The 20,177-nt window shown below is 40.9% G+C and overlaps 2 protein-coding genes across 4 annotated transcripts in view; both read left to right on the top strand.

Moving 5' to 3' along the window:
- Window positions 1-786: 786 nt before the first annotated feature.
- On the top strand, window positions 787-10,942 carry LOC110080449 (radial spoke head protein 6 homolog A). Its single transcript, XM_020796361.3, has 6 exons — window positions 787-1,621; window positions 3,423-3,657; window positions 5,163-5,921; window positions 7,585-7,723; window positions 8,588-8,705; window positions 10,445-10,942. The coding sequence occupies exons 1-6, from the start codon at window positions 996-998 to the stop codon at window positions 10,674-10,676; spliced, it is 2,109 nt and encodes a 702-aa protein (XP_020652020.3). The 5' UTR covers window positions 787-995; the 3' UTR covers window positions 10,677-10,942.
- A 2,742-nt stretch (window positions 10,943-13,684) lies between these two features.
- Window positions 13,685-20,177, top strand: part of CENPE (centromere protein E) — a 51,485-nt gene continuing 44,992 nt past the window's right edge. For all 3 annotated transcript variants that reach the window (XM_073001849.2, XM_078394628.1, XM_020796366.3), the window contains exons 1-11: window positions 13,685-13,823; window positions 14,546-14,640; window positions 15,093-15,182; window positions 15,259-15,377; window positions 16,195-16,317; window positions 16,588-16,669; window positions 16,790-16,857; window positions 17,589-17,660; window positions 18,474-18,525; window positions 19,594-19,681; window positions 19,966-20,095. In XM_073001849.2, coding sequence (XP_072857950.2) covers window positions 13,768-13,823; window positions 14,546-14,640; window positions 15,093-15,182; window positions 15,259-15,377; window positions 16,195-16,317; window positions 16,588-16,669; window positions 16,790-16,857; window positions 17,589-17,660; window positions 18,474-18,525; window positions 19,594-19,681; window positions 19,966-20,095 — 975 coding nt within the window. In that variant the 5' untranslated portion in view covers window positions 13,685-13,767. The remainder of the gene's footprint in view (window positions 13,824-14,545; window positions 14,641-15,092; window positions 15,183-15,258; window positions 15,378-16,194; window positions 16,318-16,587; window positions 16,670-16,789; window positions 16,858-17,588; window positions 17,661-18,473; window positions 18,526-19,593; window positions 19,682-19,965; window positions 20,096-20,177) is intronic.

Below are 20,177 nucleotides of genomic sequence, written 5' to 3'. Positions count from 1 at the left end.
TGATGTATACATCCCAGCTCCAAGCACAATAATTCAAAAAGGTACAGACTTTCAGGTGTAGAGAGAGTTGCTGCTTAGGTCATCTAAACGCATACTTAATGGCAAGTAAGCTTCTCAGTTCGGTGGGATATGCATACAAGAATACACGCACAGGCCAATTTTTGAATTGTGCTGAAACATTAAACACTATAGAGAGGAAAAGTGTTTATCTTCAAACATTATTCTTTGATATATATATATATTAATCAAGACCAACTGCGTTCCCTGTTCTTTTGTGATCTTTAGAGTGGTTCTCATCTAGCATGCTTCCAAATATGCCTTGTTTGTAGGCAGGGCAGAACACCTCGTGGATAGTGCAGGGGTGAGTGTCTTAGGGGAAGTATCCCCAATAATGAGGAGGGCGGCCCTTCCCCATTCACGATTTGGAGGTACAGAGAGAGAAGGAAGGAAAGGGCACAAACCCAGACAAACTGAATTGCCTCAAAAGAGTGGCTCCAGTTTTTCCCACCCAGCAAATTCCAGCGTTAGGGAAAGCTACGTTGCTCACTACAACTCCCAGAATCCGTTGCGCTGGCTCGGGGGATTGTGGGAGTTGTAGTCCAACGGCGTGACTTCGGAAAGCTCTGGGTTTGCCTTCTGAGCTGAAAGAGACAAAGTGCCCTCCCCTTCTCCCTAAAGAAGCGACGGGCTGTGCGGGGCAGCCGCTGGAAGCAAGGCGGACCTCGCCGCCGCCCCCCCCCCATCACTACGGCAACTGCTGGGCTCTGGGGTCTGGTTCCCGGATGCCTCCTCCTCGAGCCGCGCCTGGAGCGCGGCAGCCAATCCGCTCCCCCTAGCAACGGTGCCCGGTTTACCTTAGCAACGCCGCTACAGCTGCTGCTGGGAGCCATTGCTGCAAAAAAGAGAGAAGTAAAAGCCACCGGCAGAGGAAAGGAGAGCTACAGACACTTTCCTTTGCCTTTCTCCCTGTGCCCCAACCCTGGTGGCCCAGCTCCATGGCTGAGCCCCCTGGAGAACCCCCAGCACCCGAAGGTGGGGAGAACCCTGAGCAGCCCAGTCAGGGCCCTCCAAGCCAAGGCAGTTGGGTATTTGCTGAGCAAGATCCAGGCGTCCTGGGTCAAAATGAATCCGATGAGCCACTGGAGCCAGGACGACCAAGGGGGAGCATCTACCAGCCTGAGCAACCGAGACTGAGCATCTATGAGCAGCAGGAAGGGAGAGGCGCCCTGTATCAACCTCCTCAAGCGAGAGGAGCCCTTTTCCAAACAAGGCCTGGCATCCCAGACCCCAGGAGCGGTGTTTCTTGGCAGCAGCCCATGGCCGGAGGGACCATTCCTCACAACGCCACAGGAAGTGGTGCACACTTGCCACCAGAGCACATGCTGCCGTCAGGACCCAGAGGCAGCTTCCATGGCCCCATGGCAACAAGAAGTAGCCAAATTCTGCAGTCAGATCCTGGGGGGCATGGGCCCTATCAACCTCACGAACCTGGCTATGGCCTTTATCAAGCGGGAGTCAACTTGTATGAAGATCAGATCCCAGATCCAGGACCCAGGGCGCTGGCCATAAAGAATGCAAAAGCCTACCTTTTGAAGACAAGTGTCAAAACGGGAGTGAGCTTGTGAGTAGAGGCAGAAATAAGACGAATGACTAAAGAAAGATGCATGTGTAACTGGGCACTTGCATAAATTATGTCAGAATTGAATACATAATGCAGAACTTTTAATTCAACTTTATTTTTTTAACTAGTACAGAATTCACACCCAGCATGGCAAGCAAAAGGACTCTTCAGCATTACACTCCAGACATACAAGTTTACCAGATTTCCATAAAATGAGGCACCATTTATATAGACCTTGTGTGGTGCTTCCAGAAACAGCTCTGACTGCGCAGCTGCGCTGCCTCATTCACAAAACGTTACTGGGTATCCAGACCACTGTCTTCCATTTGTAGTCCTCCGGTGTCCCCCTACAGATTCTTTCATCTTTGTTCTCACTACAAAAAAATGTTAAGGAGGGGAAAAGAGAACAGCAGCACAATTATTTGTCATACTAGCAGACATCTATGCAGAAACAACTCCACTCAAAGCCTGTACGAGCTGTGTTTAAATATTTACGACGGCCTTGACAAGCGGTGGGAAATGATATATAGTTCAATATATGTAGTGGGAAGGGAGCTGTCTTGTCACAGGTAGAATATACTTTCTATACTTTCTGCACTTACCTGGAATTAAAAATCCACACTGAACATAGTGAGCCACGTTCATATAAACAGATAGAGGATTGTGCAATAATTCATTTTTTTAAAAGTCAACCAAAAAAATGAAACATAATTGCAAACTATGTATTCACTGCAGGGAAAAGATCACAAAGAGAAAACCATGGAGGTTATCAGTGGTGACTTGTACTGCTTGTGTATTACCTTTAGGCTTTGTATGCCAGTTGCTTGGAAAAACAAGTGGGAGGATACTATTTCATTTACATCCTGGTTGTGAGTATCTCACAATATTGGTTTGCCACTGCGGGTACAGAATCCCAGATTTCCTGTGCCATTTTTTCACATCCACTTTAACATGCTTATCTTATTTATTTTTTTAAAACGGTAACATAATGGTTCCTAAAATGACATAACATAATAATAGAGAAATTCTTCCTCCCATTTTTGAAATGATAACATCAATCCTCATTATACATGTCTATCATAGTAAAGGACTTAAGTACAATGGAACACCCATCTTCCAGAAATTGTATCAATAACAGAAAAAATGACCAAGTGACATGAAAACTGACAAAGTGACAAGAGGCACAGGCAGAAAACCAAGGTCATTTAATTGTAGTGATAATGTGGGCATTATCCCATATGTGCTTTGAAACCAATATATTCCATAGGACACTGATAAGAACAATAGGGACACTAACAAGAATGGGAAATGCCCTTTTCTCAACAACTGAGTAATAGTAATTTGGATCCAGATTTAGCCAGATGCAAATGGAAGATCTACACACTCCCACCGAAAACATTCCCTCCAAGCTTCTGAAAATGCTCCAGAGAAAGCTGGGTAGCCTTGGTTATGGTAGACTGTAGTGTAGGGGAAAGAGAAGATTTCTGCTGATGGAAGATGCTTCCCTCTAGTTTTGGGGAGCTGGGGAGGATGTTGCTGGGAAAGACCATGAAAATTTGCTTCCACCAACCTACCTGGCTAGCTCTAACCACCTGAACTTGAAATCCTGAGATTGTGATTTCTTTACAATAGCTCAAAGGATAACTGTTTCAGCCCTTCCCACTATCACAAATGCTGATAATCCATTGTGGTTTTTCATATTCAAAGTAATGATGAAAAACTAGCTCTGTTGAACATATAAAACAGTAAGCCAATAATGTGTCTCCTTTGGGGAGGGGGATCTCTTTCCCTAATTTCATAGGTATGATCATCTTGCTGAAATGTTGGCCAAGATTCTGGATGAACGGCCTGAAAACCCAGCTGATATAATTGAGAACATTAGTAAGGATGTGAAATGTGCTCGGTTCCAGAAGAAACTGGACACTCTACGAGATGAATATGAGAAACATCCAACATTTGAGCTGGCTGAAATGTATAAGACACTTTTCCAGAAGGGTGGTGGAGATGGAACAGAGCAAGATCTAGAAGAAGAGGCGGTGAGTTTCTGTAAACTGGAAAATACATTGTATCACTAGTTCAGAATTCAGCAAACCAATTGCGTCATATTTCTCTATCTTCAGTATCCTTATTTTGCTGGCCCCTCTTTCTTTGAAAATTTATAGACATTTAGCCATTGGGGTTTGCTCTTGGTATGTAGAATTGGAATCTGCTACAAAATACTGTATGTGGAATGCTTTTATTCAGGATTCAAGCCAATCATGTTTTTTTTTCCAAGATACTTATCTCTCCCCTCCCCACAAGAGTTAGTATTTTGCTGAAATCTTTTATCCTTGAACTTTTCCCTAAAGACTTTTTAAAATACTTTTTCAGATACAGTATTTTGAGGTTCTTTTCTTGAGAGTGCCAAGTGTGGATGTGTGTGGGTGATGCCATTTTGGCTACATAAAGATCCATACAGAAAGAATGGTTTGCTAATATTATATATCAGATATGGTAAATGTCTACAAAGATTGTATTGACATGCATATTCAATAACTCAGCCCAAATTAAAAGACCTTAATTAGTTCTCAAAATGTTCAAAGGAAAGAGATCCTTGCTTTGCCACACAAATGGTTAAAGAGTGGTCCTTCAGATGTTGTCAGAGTTGGATTAAAGCTCCCAGTATTCCTCAATACTGGCTTTGCTAGTAAGGTCAGATGGGAATTGTGGTCTAACAAGTTTTGGAAGGCCACCCTTTGCCTACCTTTTTCTACAGGCTTCTTACAAAGCTTGTAATAAAGTTCTGAGTCAAGATTCAGACAGACCTCTTCATCTCATCTTACTTTCTACATCTTTGCATACCATCTGAAAGATTATTTCTATTGGATTATTGTCAAATGCTCTCTTAGAAGACAAAGTGCATATATCCACTACACGTTATAACAGTTTCATACCAATTTAACTGCCACAGTTCCATCACATAAAATCCTGGCATTATTATTTGCATAACATGTACATCTTGAATCTAAAACTACATACTACAATAACTGATCATAAGCCATGCATATCATGTTTAAATGTCACATTTCTTTTTCTCTTTCATTCTGTTTCTTCCATCTTCTCTATATTGCTTTTAAATTCAGTTTTATTTTCAATCTTACAGGGGCACTAAACTCCTGAATCCAATACTGTACATCCTCTTTGTAAAAAATTTCTTGGTGTGGAACTGCTTAACTAAACTTGCTTCAGGGCAATAGGCTCATTCATACAGAATAGAACTAATTTAGATTCTAGTTGAATCTAGGTTAGGTTCATCATACTCTAAAACATATTTATTTCTTAAACCCATTTCTTAAATAGTTCAGAAAAATTAACTCAACTGAACAGTGCAATCTTGTGTGTACTTCCTGGGACTAAATCTCATTAAACTGAGTGCATATAAGTGGTTTGCACATAGGCACAAAAATCAAAATACTCTAAAGCATATGTTTAAAGTTCATTTGAGTAAATGTGTTTTTTTATTGGAAGGATATAACCATCTAATTCAGGCATTTTTCTTCAGCCAGAAACTCCTCTACCCAATGTAATGGAGACAGCCTTCTATTTTGAACAAGCTGGAATCGGTTTGAGCTTGGAAGAGTATTACCATATATTCCTTGCCCTCAAGCAGTTGGTCACCACACATCCTATCCAAACCTGTCGTTTCTGGGGCAAAATCCTAGGCGTTGAAGCAAACTACATTGTAGCTGAAGTGGAGTTCCGTGAGGGAGAGGAGGAGGAAGAAGTGGAGGAGGAAGAAATAATTGAGGAGGGGTTGAAAGAGGGGAGTGAAGTCAGGGATGAAGAGGAAGATGAAGACGAGGAAAAAGATGAGCCACCAAAGCCCAACTACAAGCCACCACCAGTAATACCAAAAGAAGAAAATCGGACTGGTGCTAATAAATATACTTATTTTGTTTGCAATGAACCTGGAAAACCCTGGGTCAGATTACCCCCAGTGACCCCTGCACACATAGTTAACGCCAGGAAAATCAAGAAGTTCTTCACTGGGAAGCTGGATGCTCCCGTTGTCAGCTACCCACCTTTCCCAGGCAACGAATCCAATTACCTGCGGGCACAGATCGCTCGCATTTCGGCAGCAACCCAGATCAGTCCGTTGGGCTTTTATCAGTTTGGAGAAGAAGAGGGGGATGAAGAGGAGGAAGGAGGAGCTGGAAGAGACACATATGAAGAGAATCCTGACTTTGAACCTATTTCTGTGTTAGAAATGGTGGACTCTCTTTCCAACTGGGTGCACCATGTGCAGAATATTCTAATGCAGGTATGCGTAGTAAAACGTATATTGATCTCAGAATGCTTCAAAGTCTCTCAGAATGAAAATAGTGTTGCATATATTGTTTCTTCCTTGCCCAGATGCAGAAGCATTGGCTATCATTTTCGACCATACAGTGGTTCCTCGCTTAACGATTTTAATTGGTTCCAAAAAATTCGTCGCTAAGTGAAAACATCGCTAAGCGAAGCGCAGTTTCCCATTGAAATGCATTGAAAACCGGATAATCCATTCCAATAGGAACGATTTGCCATCCTTAAGCGAAAATCGCCATAGGAAACATCGCTAAGCGAAACGTGGTTCCCCAATTGAAATGCATTGAAACCTATTCAATGCATCTCAATGGGGGGGAAATTCAACAACAAATTAAAAGCAGTCATAACAAAGTCAAATTTGGTTAACAAAGGGTTTATTAAGTGCACTTTATGATTTCAAACATTTTAAACAGTAAACTTTAACTTTATAACATTTAAAAAACAGCCAACATGAGGCTGTTTAAACCATTGCTAAGTGAAACAGGGGACCCCAAAATTTAATCGTTATGCAAAGCATGGTCCCAAAATCGCTAAGCGAAAATCACCCGTTAAACGGAGCGCAAAAACGATCTGAAAAAGTCATCGCTAAGCGTATTCATCGTTAAACGAAGCGCTCGTTAAGCAAGGCACCACTGTATTTGGTGTGCTTTCTCCCTGCTCTTCCACTGAAAATATCTTCTTTGAGATCATCTCTGTGTTCTCAGGAGTGGTCAAAAGTTGAGAGTTTTATTACTTTTGGTCTCATTCTGTGAATAGCAGGCCTGAAATGCCATAAAAATCCTGCACCCATGCAAGCAGAGTAGACTACAGAATAGTAAGAAAGCAGGGCCTTATATATTGTACTTATTAAAATATTTCTAGGCTATCCTGTATTAACAGCTCTCAGGGTAGTGTACAATTAAAATAATCTAAAACAATTTGAAACACTTCAAAAGTACAGTAATTGAAAACAATTCCATAACAATTCAAAAAAAAAAAACCCCAAAATTATATTATCAGGATTTATCTGCCCCTGGTGTATCTCCATTGTCCGAAACAGCCAGCCCAAGACATTTTGCTGCTGTCACAGAATTTTTCTGGAGAATCTGGAGAGCTACCAACCAGAGCCTTAATGCAAAAGATAACGAGTATCAGGCGGCACCACTAAGTCAGATAGATTTTTTATTCCATGAACTTTGTGAAGACACAGCCCACTTCCTCAGATGCAGAAGATACAGAATTTCTTCGTCTGAAAAGGGTTGTCTGTCCAGGAATGCTCATGCTATAATTAAAATAGTACTCTCAGTCTTGCATCATGGTCTCATATTAGGACTCACCAGCTTTTCTACTGGGAAAATAATAGGAATCCTCATCCCTTCACTGGCCTCAGTCAAGCCAGCAGGCCTTTGGAAATGGTGGAATGTTGACTCTTTTTCTCTCATACACACATATAAAACCTAAGTAAGCGTTCTTAAAAAACAAACAGCCTGTTGAGTATTAGTTACTTATTTCCTCTGTTCCTTCCTTTTCTTACAAGATCCCCATCAAGTATGGCTTCGTATAGACAAAGGAATATTGCTTGAGTGTGTAACTGAATTCTCATCAGTGTTCCCTAGTAACCCTTGGTTCTTTGGGTATAGGGGCGCTGCACCTGGGTTAATCCCATTCAGAAATCAGAGGAGGAGGAAGAAGAAGATGAGGAGGAAGAGAAACCGGATGAACAAGAGGAGTCTCAAGAAGTTGGACCTCCACTTCTCACACCACTATCTGAAGATGCAGGTACTAGAGTGGAGACCACACATGACTGAGCCATTCCCCCCCCCCCTTTACAAACAGATTGAACAAGAAAACTTTCCCCATTAGGATAAAGAAATGCTTATATGGGATTACAGATAATGAAGTGTGTGGTTTTATTAAAATGAATCAACCCACCATCTTGATTTTAAGCAGGATGGTTGAGTTCCTGGTGGAACAACAGGAATATATTTCAGCTTAGGGCTACAGTTTGTGGTTTAGCTGTTGAATTTGTTAATTCTAAACTATGTACTGTATTCTGAATTATCATCAAAGAACCTTTTATGTTTTATGTTCTTGCTCACCTTTCTGTCTTTTCTTGCTTTCACATTTAAAATAACTACTACTACTACTACTACCTCTACCTGCTGTTACCTAAGTGTTCCTTGTGTTGACTGCTCCTACATTCTTGCTTATTCCTCTGAACATCATTGCTCAACACTGGAATTTAAATTCAAACTACAGGTTATACCACGTTTCTTTAAAAAGTGGTTAAAGTGACCAGTTTTATTTTAAGAAAAAGTACAGTAGCTGCAAGGTATTTAAACTGGAATGTGCTTCTCCTGTGTCTGGCTGTTATTTGCCTTTGAAGGTAAATACAAAGAACATCTCTGGAAACAAATAACAGTGTGGGGGAAGAGGCTGTGTGTTTTTTCAGCAGAAAACTCTCACAAATTCAGAAGCATATTTTGCATTGGGATCCTGTTGTCGTTTGTCATTCAGAATAAATTAATTTTAAAATTAGGTTGTGTGGTTGGTCATTAAATAATAGCATTGCGCAGGCAAGAAATCTTACTTTCTAACCAAATATTTCTCAAATAACAGAAAATAATTTTGTTCCTTAAACAGACATTCAGAACATTCCTCCATGGTCAGCTGAGGCATCAACAAATTTAATTCCTCAGTATGCCCTTGCAGTTCTTCAAGCTAACTTGTGGCCTGGAGCATATGCCTTTGCTATTGGAAGGTAGGCCGTCTTGATCATCTCTATTTTTATTAAGATCTTTTTACCAGGTATGCTCTCAGATCACACGTGTGAACTCACACATGTTCAGATAGATAAGGGATCTTCAAATCATAGCAATAGTACATCTTAACACAACCTGGCCTGAGTATATCACACTCACACAGAGCTATTCACAAGGAGATTATTATTTTTTATTTTTATTAAGATCTTTTTACCAGGTATGCTCTCAGATCACACGTGTGAACTCACACATGTTCAGATAGATAAGGGATCTTCAAATCATAGCAATAGTACATCTTAACACAACCTGGCCTGAGTATATCACACTCACACAGAACTATTCACAAGGAGATTAATTTTTTTTTGGAACACAGAAGAATTAAAATAAAGCAAAGATTCACAATAAAGTATATAATTAATATGGAGAAAGATACTCAAATGAAGCAAGCCAGCATGGCTGAGAGAGTTTTGAGATACAGGCTGCTACTGCAAAGGTCTGTACTACCTAAGCAAATTCTTTGTACAGATGCTACAAGGATAAAAAGAAGAAAGAAAGCTCTTTCACTGAACCACACACAAACCCATGAAAGTGGAGATAGACTGGGGAGCCACCAACGTATGGGGAAAATATTCCAAGGAAATAGATTAAGGGAGGGAAAAAATTACCTCTCCTTAGTCTTGTTTGACTGTGTGGGTGCTAGGAGAATTGGAATTCCAGCAGGAACAATGTAAAGGGATTATTGGATAAGGATCCCAAGAGAGGACAAACTAAGAGAGGTCCTAGGCCAGAATGAAATAAGCTAGCAGGACTGTCTGGCTAAATCCTAGATTCTGAGGAGCTCAGATAGTGATTTCCGCTCAGAAATAAAGTCAACACAAAGAGGACTGGAAAGAATAAACGACAGAGATAGACACAGAAAGAAAATTCACCCCAGAACATTCAACTCAGAACCTTCCCTTATAAATTAATATGGTTACTATATGGTTTTTTTTTTTAAAAAAAAAATCTGGTTCCTGGTCAGGCTGACTATAGTGTTATTCATGTGTCCTGTTCTACCCTAATAATCTGCATGGCTAATCTTCTCTGATGGTCCAGGGACAATTCATAATAAGAAGGGCAGACCATTCTTGCAATGGAAAAACAGAAGGTGATCCAGTCTCTATGGCCTCTTTTGCAAGAGGCCTACCCTCTGAGATAACTCTGTGGCTAGGGTATTCATGTCTTCTGTTTAATTTTGATTGGGTTTATATTCCTCTCATTTCCTCTTGGGACTGATTCATTTGAAACTAGAGGCTACTTCTACACAGCCACTGTTTTAAAGCTACTATACTCCTCCTTGGCCAGACAAGTTTTCCAGTTAAAACAGTACACATACATGACTTGGCAAAAGTAAGAATCTGCAGGGATTTTGTATAAACCTGGTCAGTTTGGCAACACTACCCCCTTGTGCACATATAAGGCCTGCTTTTAATGGAGTGATTGACAGCTTGTGTAGCTACAAACCAGAATTTCTGGAGCAATCATGGAGTATCTATCTGCAGAGCAGTGGTGCTCCATGACTGCTAATAGGATTCTGGCCAGGTTTTTTTTTTTCATAATTGTGGAATGCTTCAAATGTAACAAACCAGAGAAATCACTTTTTTCACTTTCATGTACAAATACAGCAGCAAACAGAGAACTGATTTTTTCCTCTCCTTTCAGTAAATTTTATGATATTTTCTTTCTTTCCTTCTTCTAGGAGATTTGATAATATCTACATTGGCTGGGGTCACAAATACAGTCCAGATAATTACAGCCCTCCATTACCACCTCCAGTGCAGAGTGAATACCCTAGTGGACCCGAAATCGCAGAAACAACCGACCCAACTGTAGAAGAAGAACTTGCCCTCAAGGCTGCACAAGAGGAGGCACTGGCAGCTGAAGAAATGGAAGAACTGGAAGAGGATGAGGATGAGGATGAGGATGATTAGTCTCCAAAGAGCTAGCTTATCTATAGTATTTCTAAATCTTTTTATATGCTGTGTCAGAACAAACACAATACACCATCCATTCCTCTATAATATTATGCTTTGTCTAATATTTGTATAAGACAAAGCATAGTATTATAAAGGAAGGGATGATGTATTGTGTTTGCACTGACACAATTTTAATATGCATTTCTGTTTTTTTTGTTTCACATTGATGTTTTCACTATTAATATGGTTCTTTACTATTAAATAAAATTAACATGATCAAGTCTGTAGTTGAAACAAACAGAATGATGGTTAATGGCCATCGGATCAGAAGTTTTATACCATATAGGGCTGGAGAATTTAGTTAATTCCTTTTTTAGTTAGCAGGGTATCTGATACAAACAACAATTGCACAGAGAACCCATCAGACAATACAGTAGAATCTTTTACATAAAGACAACAGTGGGAGTATAGAGCTACACGGACTCCTAGAAATATGTCCTGAGAGAGAATGCAAGACAAAAATTTTCCTCCCTCATTGATATCGAGTAGTGCAGCATGGTCCATTATGGTGTGCCACATCAGACTTACGCTACCATCAGCCAGCTCAGTCCTTATTGCCTCCAGTCCTCACCAGAGGTGACAGGTCAAGGCCCTACCTGTGTTTCCCTTCTGTTGAACTCTCAACTTCTTTGTAGTGTCTCTGTTTATGGGACAGGGAATAACCTTGTGAATATGTATGGACAAGCCAACATCCCAGCTCTGAAAGCAGACACAGAAGGAAGCAGCAATAGACTGGAACATTTCTGATTTGGGAGTAAAATGAATTTTTCTCCTTCTGGCCAGTGTTGTATATCTATAAGCTTACATGAACTCCAGATAACATGAAATGTTATTGGAAACTGCAGATATTCATACAGCATGCATGGTTTCCTTGGGGCTGGAGTGTGAGAGCCATAGACTGCGAGCTCAGAAAAATATGGAAATGATTGGCAGTAAAATTATGTCATCAATGGCTTTTCATAAAACCATTATTTCTGATTTTACATACATTCTGTTAGTAGAGAAGTCAGATAATAAGTGCAGTATGAAAAAAAATCTCACTTAACCACCTTTGGAGATAAGATTGTTACGCATCTAGAAGATTGATTGCAATCCACAAGTGATACTGAAGCAAATTCACGTTATTTTTTGTTGTTACATTGTGTAACATCGTCGACGTTTAGTCGTGTCCGACTCTTCGTAACCCCATGGACCAGAGCACGCCAGGCCCTCCTATCTTCCACTGCCTCCCGGAGTTGTGACAATTTCATGTTGGTTGCTTCGCAAACAGTGTCCAGCCATCTCATCCTCTGTCGTCCCCTTCTCCTCTTGCCGTCACACTTTCCTCACATCAAGGTCTTTTCCAAGGAGTCTTCTCTTCTCATGAGATGGCCAAAGTACTGGAGCCTCAGCTTCAGGATCTGTCCTTCCAGTGAGCACTCAGGGTTGATTTCCTTTAGAATTGATAGGTTTGTTCTCCTTGCAGTCCAGGGGATTCTCAAGAGCCTCCTCCAGCACAATTCAAAGGCATCAATTCTTCGGCGGTCTGCTTTCTTTTTGGTCCAGCTCTCACTTCCATACATCACAACAAGAAAAACCATAGCTTTGACTATTCGGACTTTTGTTGGCAAGGTGATGTCTCTGTTTTTTAAGATGCTGTCAAGTTTGCTTTCCTCCCATTGCTTTCCTCCCAAGAAGCAGGCGTCTTTTAATTTCATGGCTGCTGTCTCCATCTGCAGTGATCATGAAGCCCAAGAAAGTAAAATGTCACTGCCTCCATATCTTCCCCTTCAATTTCCCAGGAGGTGATGGGACCAGTGGCCATGATCTTAGTTTTTTTCATGTTGAGTTTCAGGCCGTTTTTTGCACTCTCCTCTATCAACCTCATTACAAGGTTCTTTAATTCCTCCTCACTTTCTGCCATCAGAGTGGTATCATCTGCATATCGGAGGTTGTTGATATTTCATTTTCATCATTGTTGCCTCCAGAAATAGTTCAGGCTTGATTTGCTCTAATACCCAACTGTTCATCTTTTGGGCAGTCCAGGACATCTTACAGGTGCTACATAACTATCTCCCAGTTGTCATTACAACAGACTAACCACGACTACCTGCTACATTACCTCTTCCTCAGCAGTTTCTTTGCATCCTTAATCTCTTTTAAAGTGGTAGCAACTATCCTTTAATTCGGCATATGGAATTTGTGAGCCAAACCTACAGAGACCACAGCCAATGGTCAGGGATGATAGGAAGTGTAGTCCATCAGCAGTCTGAGAGTGCCTTGTTGTAGCTATGCATACTTTCCTGGAAGGAGCAAGTTCTATTAAGGGTGTGTGTGTTCTATGCAAACATACATGAGACTCCACTGTGAGTTAGCGAAAATAATGAATTCTTGCCTCGTCTTTTCCTCTTGTGCAGTGATCGCCGCAATACTAAATTTACGGATATTTTCCATTGTTTCCCATGGGCAGGTGGGCCACATCTACCGGAACTGGAGGCTAACCTTGAGACAAATGGCGGGAACTCTCGATACATTATCCCGTTTTCAGGCCTGTCAACGATAAACCAACCCACTTCTTGCGCCGCTCTTGCATTTCCTACACTTTAAAAAAGTTTCCAATTAATGGGACTTTTCCAGGACTGGACGGCTGCAAGCCCACGTCAGTCAATCAGCGGCTTGACCAATCTTCTAACAGAGAAAATAAAGAACGGCCCGCCTTTTAACCCGATCACTACCACAAAGCCGTAAAAATAGGAGAGTGTAAACGTTGTTTATGCGTTCTCTTCCACGCATCTGGTGACGAAAGGGGAAAAGACTGGCATCAATACATCAAATACATCTAATATTTCGCGAAATATTGTACACTCCCTTTTTTTTGCCCCCTTCCGATGTTTAAATCGCCCACCCCATTTCCCCTCTCCCGAGATAATAGTACGGTCCACCGGTGGGCTGGAAGAATGTCCTACGTCACCAAGGGACCAATCGGAAGAGGCCTGGGTGGAAATTCAAACTCCGAAAGCGAAGCGGATAAAAAGCAAGACCAGAGAAGGCTTGGAAGCGCAGCGACATGGCCGAAGAGGGCGGTGTGACTGTGTGTGTCAGGGTGCGCCCGCTTATTGCAAGGTGATTTTCTTTTCTTTTTTTTAGCAGTTATTTGTTGCATGTGTTTTTAGTTAGCTGTTGTGGCTTTTTCGGGCTCTTTGGCTGTGTCTCTTGTGGCCGGCATCTCCAGAGGACAGGAGTAGGAACTCTGTCCATGCTCTTGTCCCACGGCCAAGAAACCCACAACAACCATCAGATCCCGGCCGTGAAAGCCTTCGAGAATACATTGTTTTTAGTTACTTGAATCCTTTCCTTCTGAGTAAGGAAGGGAATACCTGGGAATCTTTGATCTTAAGTTAGGACAGGAGTACAGCACTTCTGATGGCCATTTCACCAAGTGGGGCTTGTCTTTCAAAGAGCTCTTCTCAAACCAAAGCCCTTCACCGGAACTTCATTTCTGGGATTTTTTCCTCCCTCCATCTCAGGACCATTCAAATGCATTCTTTGAAACATTCAGGGTACTTGGCTTAGTCCATTGTATCAGAATAAGGAGGGGAAGGGAGGGGAATATCTGTAAATCCTTGATCTTATGTTACCTCTGTTGAGTAATTTTAGTTTTAAAGAGGTTGTCTTGCAAGATACTTGCTCTGAATTGCACCCTCCTGGAGGCTGATAGTCAGAACTTGCAAAGGTGGTATATTTTGAGGATGAAGTGGCTTCAATATGCAGTGTGGGGGAAAGATATCTTTTTGCACTCAGACAATTTATTAGGACATGCTGTTTTGTTCTTTCTTTTTTTTAAGAGAAAATGAGGATTTTGATGACAAAGTGCAGATTTCGTGGAAAAGTGAAGACTGTACTGTATCACAAATAGATGGGGCCAAGTCTTTTGTCTTTGGTAAGTTCCTCTTACACACTGAAATAACAGTTATTTCAATATGGGTATTTAGGAAGTAATGAGGGTGGGCTCAATGCATGCTGAACATCATAAATCTTGCGGTACACAGACTACTAATCTTTCTGGTTCTACCATGTTTAGAAAATACACAGCAAGTGTAAGTTTTGAAAGAAAAGAGCACTGATCCTAACCTGGAATAGCTTGACTGCCTCACTGCCTAGCAGAATATTCTAGTCAGCTGCAAGTCATACAGTTAGTTGAGAGAAAACTTTCTCTGTGTGTGTGTATCTGGAAATGATAAAGGACCTATTGCTAGCCTACAAAAACCAAAGAATAGATTTTGTTGGAAACTGATCCAGTCTTATTTACAAGTAGCAATTTGATGTGGAGTATTGGATATGGAGCTCACTTTAAAAAAACTAAATAATGTTGTGTTTTTTTTTTTTTTTAAGATCGAGTGTTTCATTCTGATGACAGTACAGCGGAAGTCTACCAAGGGGTGGCTGCTCCGATTATAAAGTCTGCTGTTCAGGGGTATAATGGTATGTTAAACATCACTTAATCTGATTACATTTTCTCTGATTATGATCGTGAGCAAATGCCATTGCTTTCCCTTAGGCACAATTTTTGCTTACGGTCAGACTGCATCGGGGAAAACCTACACAATGTTGGGCACAAAGGAGACCCCGGGTATCCTGCCTATGGCAATTCATGATGTCTTCAGCACAATCTGCAAAGTAAGTCATTCTACAAAACATTTGTCTTTCTGATGCCAGATCAGTGTTTCAAAGCTATGTGAAGAGGATAATGCACTTGCTGTGACAGGTCCTTGTTTCATTTAGGTCAAGGGTGGGGGAACTGGCAATGTTTCTGCAGTGCATGATCACTCACCATCTCAGAGGGGCAAGGTTCCCGGCCACATGGGCATGTAGAGCGCATGGTGCCCTCCTCTAGGCAGTGTTCTTCCCCCTCTGCGTACCCACAGTGCCTGTTTCCAGGCCCTTTAGATCTGCTTTTGACCAGAACCCCACCCAGAGGGAGGCAGAGTCACAAGTCTGGGAGGGAAGAGCTCTGCCTAGCGGGCTGAAATTAGAGATAACGTTGCAGAGGAGGCTGTTCAAATCCAGACCACCTGGAGATCCTAGGAAATCCTTTTCCTTTAAGAGGAAAAAATGGACAAAATTATACTGTGCCTTCCATTATTCTTTTCCTTTGTTTAGAAAATGCAAGCGACCACCATCTTGTTTGCCTGGAAGAAATTTCTTGGGAGCAAGGATCTGGAGAATTTTCTGAACTCTTCTCTTAGCCCTGGTTCCATGCTTGTTGCTGGGCAGTATCTTTGCAACCATTGGCCAAGTTGGCTGGGCATAGGTTATCAGCCAACATTTGGGCATTGGAAAATGGAGACGATTTCTGTAAATTATCAGACATGTGGGAAAGAATTTTTGTGTGATGGCATCACTATTAAAATATGTTGTTTGTAGATAAAGTTGTCTTTATACTGGTTAGTATTCTTCAAGCATGCTGATGAATGTATGCTCTTCTAACTTCTAGATCCCTGAGAGGGAGTTCTTACTCCGTATATCATATATGGAGATTCACAATGAGACTATACAAGACCTACTGTGCAGTAACATTAGGAAAAAGAAGCCCTTAGTTGTACGTGAAGACATCAATGTAAGTAATCTGGAGCAGGAAAATCTACATTGTGTGAAAAAATGGAAACATTTTTTGCATTGATAGATGTTTTTTAAAAAAAAAACTCTTCGATGCTTTTGCAGTAATAACATTTCCTGTTCTCAGATTTGGTGAGTTTGTGTATCAGATTATAAAATACCTTGGATCATTGTCTTAGGTACTTCTGTTTAATATGGAGAATCAGTTTAGGCATACCAATGACAGTAGCCATGCAATGTAAAAATATATTACTACTACATTTTCTCATAGAGGACTATTTATGTTGAAGATCTGAATGAAGAGGTGGTGGTTTCTCCAGAGCAAGTTTTGAGCTGGCTACAAAAAGGCGAAAGTAAGACTCTGAATCTTCTGTACAAAGCTTTCTGTGTAATTCCATGGATTAAAAAAAAATCTATCACTATAAGAAAAAAAGAATAATCGAGGCATTTGTCTGATCTGTCTTCTAAAACAGAGAACAGACATTACGGTGAGACAAAAATGAATGAAAGAAGCAGTCGTTCTCATACAATTTTCAGAATGGTAAGTGATTATAAATTTTACTTCCTCAATTTCGTCTTTGCAAAGTGTTTTAGCATTTTCATTACTGGTAAACTAATGTATATACAAATGAAATGCTGACTCTTGGTGCTGAGGTGTACCGTTACACTAGATGACAGACTCCAGCTTGTGGAAATGTAGATTGGAACCTTAGTACCTCCTGAAGTCAAAAACATGTAAGGTTAATAAATCTAAAATCCAACCTTATCCCAGAGTCCCCATACATTCTGGAGCACTTTTAAGGCTGTTGTTCACATTTAGGTAGATTTCAGGGGTCCCCTGCACTATTTGATAATCCCAAATACTTATTTTCCAAGTCTGGAAATGGAACCATCTCTTCCAGATTTTCTTTTCTAATTTCAGTTTTCTATATAGGGGGTACTGAGTGATCTTGTGGACAGAAAGCCCAAGAGACCGAGACGACTCTATAGAGTGGAGAGGAGAGTGTCCCTCTCTCTCGTCCATTGATGAACACAAATCTGTCAGTAAGAGAACTGAATTGGAGAGCCCCTTTCATCTCTAGTTAGTTTCCTTCAGCGGAAAGGTGGCCTATAAATAAATGTCCCACCTCTATGGTAACATCTGAAGAATTTAGGCTAGGTATACTGCAGCATAACGAGGATTTCTCCATAAACTTTGACAGAACAATAAATGCACTTGTTGGCCTATAGTCCGTGGTACTGAAACTGACTCACATTTTGCATTTTTTAAAGATTATTGAGAGCAAAGAAAAGACAGATACTTCCAGCTCAAGTTGTGAAGGAGCTGTCATGGTCTCTCACTTGGTGAGTTCTTGGAAAATAGCCCTGGAATTGCAAGTGTGTGATATTATCAGACAAGGGTTTAATTTTTTAACGATGTGGCATGAAATTGTAGTTTGTGTTGCATCCTGTTTTGAGTTTGGGCCTGCAGAGTCAAGCATCTCAGTTTCAGTTTGCAACTGGAAGTCTTATATATTTCTGAAAAATTTGTGCAGAGATGTTTCTACCTTGAAAAGAGCAAAAATTATATGGATTGTGTGTTTTCATTTTTACCTGAATTACAGCCAGTTTGACCCACCATTTATATCAATGGAACATGTTCCTGTTTCATTCCGAAAGATGTTCTGTTGGCATCAGTGTTTGCTGATAGTGCATTGCCACAGAAATGCAGTCATTGCTGCTGTTCCTAAAGTGGTCAGAATTTCCAAATAAATGCCATATATATTATACCAGATATGTTGACATATAATTTTCAGTCATTATGGAGTGTTGCATATGGATGATGGGAACTGTAATTCAACATGGAAATGCTCAGAGAAGCTGTTCTAAAAGTTCCTTTATCTTAAATGCCCTTATTCTTCTTTCAAAAATACTGTATTGGTGTTCAGTAGCACTTAAATTCCTTTCAGAAGTACAGAGTAATAATGCACAAATTGTTCTTATTCTGCAATGTAAATTCCTTGCCAGGGACCCCTTTCTTCTATCTGGTTAAATGCTCTTTTTCTCGTACATTTGGGTACCATTGTTTGCTTCCAGCTGAAAATCAGTGTTCAGGCCAGTGGGTGGCTTAAAGAGCTTGAATAATAGGATGTAACAAAGTCTGCCTTCAATTTTCAGAATTTAGTAGATCTGGCCGGAAGTGAACGAGCTAGCCAAACAGGTGCTGAAGGTATGTGTCTGTTGTTGAATTAGATTTTTCTGAAGGTCTGTGGTATCCTATTTATTTGCTGAACCCTAGCTTGATGACACTCATCCAGTCGTTCAACAAAGGAAATTAAAATGCTAAATTCTAAGCATTAGGAACCTACTCTAGTAGGGTTTTCACACTGTGTTCACATCCCGCTAGGATAGATGTGTAGGTATGAGAATGTGAAGGATTTGCCCAATAAAAATCTCGTGGAGTTATTGACCTCAGTTGGGTTGGAGCCAACATTCCCTCTAATTTTAAGCCCCACTGGGTGGGGCTTCACCCCCTGCCTGCATGACTCTGCCCTCCTACACAGGTTCTGTTTTGACCAGAACCAAAAGGGCTGGAAATGATTGCTATGGATGTGTGGTGGAGCAGCAGCTGCCCTGTGCAGACCCATGCATGCTCATACAACCATACACCTTAGAGGGAACTTTGGTTGCAGTAGAAGATTACACACATTGTCTCCTCCTAGATGAACAGCTCCTGCACAGCTTATACACTGTTCTCTCTCTTGGTCATATTTACATCCACCTCAGAAATGACTAGTAATGATTGGTTAGAACTCTAACCCACCACAGAGAATCTATTAAATAATAGGCTAATCCAGGTCATTGTCTTCCTATTTGTAATCATTCATACATTCTGGTTAGGTGTCCTAATTTACCCTGCTATATACTGCAGATTTAGTCACCATCTTGGATTGTTCAGAGTAGGATTAGACAAGGTCATGGAGAAACGGATAGCCTCTCCTCATGATGTTTATCATACCTCCAGTTTCACATGCATTCTTCCTCAGAATACCAGATGCTAGGGAATACAAGTGGGAGATTGCTGTTATGACTCATGACATACGTATTTGTGAGCTTCTCATGGGTCATTTTCTCTGGTATTGCATTGGACTAGGTTGTTTCTTTATCTGATCCAGCAAGATTCTTTTTGCACCCAAACTGGGCATATATTGCTTATCTGCATCACCGTAGAAGTACAAGCTTGTGAAAGGAACTGCATTGCCATATTCATTGTTCCATTTGTTGTGCTCCTGTGTAGGGATTCGCCTGAAAGAAGGGTGCAACATCAACCGAAGCCTTTTCATTTTGGGACAAGTTATCAAGAAGCTTTGTGAGGACCAGTCTGGGTAAGGCTTGCTGAGCTGCCAATCCCTTACCTTAATCTGTAATGACAAGTCCTAGAGTGGAGTAGGGATTCTTTGACCCTTTGGATGCTTTAGCCCACATTTGTCACAGTCTGTTAACACTCGCCACGTTGTATGACATGGCTGGGAGTTTTAGCATCTTGATACTATCTTGAGGGTCAAATTTCCCACTTCTGCCATAGGCATAATACATAGGCTCTTGACCAAATTTTATCTTGGCTAATGAGTAAAATTTATATTCTTCTCTGCTTATCTGTCTTCACCAGTGGCTTCATCAACTACAGGGATAGCAAGCTGACACGAATTCTACAGAATTCACTGGGTGGAAATGCTAAGACTGTTATCATCTGTACAGTTACTCCAGTATCTCTAGAAGAAACTCTTAGCACTCTTCAGGTATAGTTAGAATTCTATTGATTTCACCCCCAGATCCTTTTTTTCTTGGAAGTAGGAGACATTCCTGCAGAGAGATGTGACA

The sequence above is a fragment of the Pogona vitticeps genome, chromosome 5 (assembly GCF_051106095.1).
Source record: "Pogona vitticeps strain Pit_001003342236 chromosome 5, PviZW2.1, whole genome shotgun sequence".
Lineage (NCBI taxonomy): Eukaryota > Metazoa > Chordata > Lepidosauria > Squamata > Agamidae > Pogona > Pogona vitticeps.
Note: the sequence above shows the minus strand (reverse complement) of the source record. Positions and strands in the feature narration are given on the sequence as shown.

Excerpts from the sequence above, each read along its gene's own strand:
- LOC110080449 (XM_020796361.3), top strand. The coding sequence starts at position 996 with ATGGCTGAGCCCCCTGGAGAACCCCCAGCACCCGAAGGTGGGGAGAAC. Across the intron at positions 3,658-5,162 it reads AAGATCTAGAAGAAGAGGCG|CCAGAAACTCCTCTACCCAA; the intron begins GTGAGTTTCTGT and ends ATTTTTCTTCAG. Across the intron at positions 8,706-10,444 it reads TATGCCTTTGCTATTGGAAG|GAGATTTGATAATATCTACA; the intron begins GTAGGCCGTCTT and ends TCCTTCTTCTAG.